At 45.8% G+C, this 3,651-nt stretch overlaps 1 protein-coding gene across 1 annotated transcript; it reads left to right on the top strand.

Moving 5' to 3' along the window:
- The first annotated feature begins 594 nt into the window (after nucleotides 1-594).
- Nucleotides 595-2,363, top strand: LOC140835264 (uncharacterized). Its single transcript, XM_073200754.1, has 2 exons — nucleotides 595-1,544; nucleotides 1,880-2,363. The coding sequence occupies exons 1-2, from the start codon at nucleotides 595-597 to the stop codon at nucleotides 2,361-2,363; spliced, it is 1,434 nt and encodes a 477-aa protein (XP_073056855.1).
- Nucleotides 2,364-3,651: the final 1,288 nt, after the last annotated feature.

Raw genomic sequence — 3,651 nt, 5'->3', positions numbered from 1 at the left:
ACCCTACTATATTTAATGCCCACACACAAAAAACGAGGTCATAATTGCTTCCTCTACTGTAAATACCAGGTTTCTTATTCGCATTTATCATCTACTCAGATATTAATTGGCATTTAATACTTTCATTTACTACACACCAATCATCACAGCTATTACTTGGCTACATTGGTTTTGTTGCTTGAGTACCTTGCTGACTTAAGCATCGGAGTGGTCACGTCGGACACCCTTCCGGCGCCCATTCACGTGGTTATTTTTCTTGTTCGCAGGTCCTTCAAAGTATTCGAGAAGTCACAATCCAGGTTCAGCGTCTAACTCATATTTTCTTCAATATTTTTGATAGTTTACATGGCAGAGTTCCCGACCCGACTCGACCATTTCGCCCGGGTTACATTATTGGCGCCGTCTGTGGGAAACTTTGAGTTCTAAGGCGTTGATATGGCTCCTACTAGAAGAGCAAACCAAGACACCTCTCGAGTCCAGGAGGAAAACAATACTCGTCTTTCTGGTGCGGGTGGTCCTCCTCCTAATGGTCATCAGCCCACCATCCATCTAACTCCCGAGGAGTTATAGAAGATTATAACTGATACGGTTAAGATGGCTACGGCAAAGAAGGCCACCTCTCACCATGTCAGTCACCCCGAGCAACAGCGTGAACAGTCACTAGAAGAAGAAAGAAGGGAAGAGGAAAGGGAATCAAGCGCGGGTTCTAAGTGTCCCACTGTTGCGGAAGAATTGGAAGAGTTGAGGAAAAAGGTGAAAGTGTTAGAAGGGCAGGTTGGTTCTAAGGGCAATGTTCCTGTTGTTAAGGGTTGCCCATTTTCTGACATCATTGTTCGGGAACCACTCCCCGGGCATTTCAAGTCGGCAAAAATCAAAGATTACGATGGGAGTTCTGATCCTGAGGAGCACCTCGCTCGTTTCGAAAATATGGTCATGCTACATTGTTATGAGGACCAAATTAAATGTAAGGTGTTCCTCACCACCCTGTTCGATTCTGCACAGAAGTGGTTTGAAGGGTTGGCACCACAGAGCATCCATTGCTTTGAAGACTTCCAAAAGGTATTCTTGCATCAATTTAGCAGCAGCAAGAAGTACAAGAAGACCGCTTTCAGTTTATTTGAGGTAAAACAGAGGCAAGACGAAACCCTGAGGGCATATCTCAAAAGGTTCAACCGGGTGGCCCTGGATGTAGCGACCTGTGCACCCGAGACAAAGACCACAGCGTTTATGCAAGGGCTATGGGAAGGGGATTTCTTCCGATCCTTGACCAAAAAACTGCCCGGGAATTTCGAAGATCTCTTGTCTCGAGCGGAGAAATACATTAATATGGAAGAAGCGCAAAACCAGAAGAGAGAGGCCTTGAAGAGAGCAAAAGGAGATCGGTTTGTCAAAACCGAAGATAGAGCCCCCAAGAAGAACGGCTCGGGGCATTTCTCCAATGTACCTTTGAGAGTTGCCCGGGACAGGGAGATTCAAGAATGCAGGTCAGATGAAGCCCATCTTCCCAATTCTGTAGCAAGGACATCCAGGCCAGAACCGAAAGGGTATTGTACCCTCCATAAAGATTGTGCCCACAATACCAATGAATGCCGGATCCTGGGGAAGAATTCCAATAGGCGTCCTATGTCAGCACCTCATCCTCTGCGAGATAAGTCTAGACAGCCACCCTGGTTGTCTAGACGTCCAAGACCGAATATTCCCCCAAAGACAGTGAGCATCCCAAGTGGAATTCGGGGGGGGGGGGGGGGGGGGGAGGGGGAGAAGCGAGTACCCGGGAGGAAAGAATCAAGCCGGCAGAAAGAAAAGATCCCTCCCCAAGTCGAGGGTTAATCAAGATGATTTCGGGAGGATCTACCGATGGCGATTCCAACCGGGCCAGGAAGGCGAGGAGTAGGAGGGAATGTTTAGAGGTTGATGGAAGGAGGAGAGACGAGCCGGTTATAAGCTTTGGACCAGAAGATCTCCAAGGAGTGAGCCTTCCTCACAATGACGCTCTTGTCATTCAAGCCCGAGTGGCTAATTACGATGTATTGAGAGTTTTTGTGGACAATGGGAGCTCTGTCAATGTTATTTTCAAAGAGGCCCTAGTTCAAATGGATTTACATGAATATCAGCTGGAAGCAGTTGAAACTGCCCTATTCGGGTTTGCCGGCCACGCCGTATATCCAGAGGGAGAAATTGCTCTACACTTGACCCTGGGCACTGGAGACTTGAGGAAGACCGTGATGACTGCTTTTACAGTAGTGGATGCCCCATCTTCGTACAAGTATCAGTACACTACAGCCAGCCCAGAAAGTAAGTGTGTTAAAGTGATTTTCCTGACCGGGCACGTGGGACCAATCGGGACAGCGAGTAGACTCTAGCCCGACTATTTAAGGAGGGAGTGATGATGCCCCGATATGTCCCGGGCTATTGATAGGTCCCGGGATCTCTCGGGTCATGGGGCATGCCCATGAATGGTGCCCGGGTCAGAGCAGAATATTTTCAAGTTGGATGTGACAGCAAACGTTCATATCCTGGGTTATGGGTTTGCCTACGACGTGACGCCCGAGTTCTTACGCGGTTACCCGAGAAGTTTTCTCCTCTGCCACCTCGATGCGGGGGGAGCATTTAATTGCGTTGACTTGGTAGAGCACACATACAACCGACCTATCCTGGATTAATATTAATGGTTGACATGACAGATGGGACATGATTAGCATATGATTTGACATGTCAGAACAATAGGGTGCAATCAGCCACCCTACTATATTTAATGCCCACACACACAAAACGAGGTCATCATTGCTTCCTCTACTATAAATACCAGGTTTCTTATTCGCATTTATCATCTACTCAGATATTAATTGGCATTTAATACTTTCATTTACTACACACCAATCATCACAGCCATCACTTGGCTACATTGGTTTTGTTGCTTGAGTACCCTGCTGACTTAAGCATCGGAGTGGTCACGCCGGACACCCTTCCGGCGCCCATTCACGTGGTTATTTTTCTTGTTCTCAGGTCCGTCAAAGTATTAGAGAAGTCACAATCCAGGTTCAGCGTCTAACTCATATTTCTTTCGATATTTTTGATCGTTTACCCGGCAGAGTTCCCGACCCGACTCGACCATTTCGCCTGGGTTACATCAAATGCCATAAAGATGTTCCCCCTCAATAAATGCAGTAGTAATGGATATTAAATGCTAAACGACTCTTGGCAATCTTTCAATCTAAACCGTTGAATTTGAACAGTCGTAAGGATCCTTATCTCCTTTGAATATCACTCTAAATACCTGCAAGGGTTAAACAAGGTTAAGTAAACATAAAATTTAAATAAAAGAAGAGGTAACAACTGATCCAAAAGCAGAAGCAAGAATGTTCAGAAGACAGCTTGCTGCGATTTCTAAGAAGATGTTGGAAAAATTCGTTCTGCACATAACGATCCATGGATCATACTCCTGGAGTTGTAATATCAACAATCAAAAAGATTGTTTGCTTTCATTGATATTGATATGTAGCATCGATCCCTTCCAGAAGCATGCTAATGCAATAAGAGAGTGCTGGTGGATCGATAAAGCTGATATCATCTATGATGCCCTGTAGAGTATCTGAATATACATTAGTGCTAACAAGTCCCAAACTTGCTAGATTCTTTTCGACTCTCCTT

Source organism: Primulina eburnea, chromosome 6 (assembly GCF_022965805.1).
Source record: "Primulina eburnea isolate SZY01 chromosome 6, ASM2296580v1, whole genome shotgun sequence".
Lineage (NCBI taxonomy): Eukaryota > Viridiplantae > Streptophyta > Magnoliopsida > Lamiales > Gesneriaceae > Primulina > Primulina eburnea.
The sequence above is the reverse complement of the archived record's forward strand: the minus strand, read 5'-3'. Positions and strand labels throughout refer to the sequence as shown.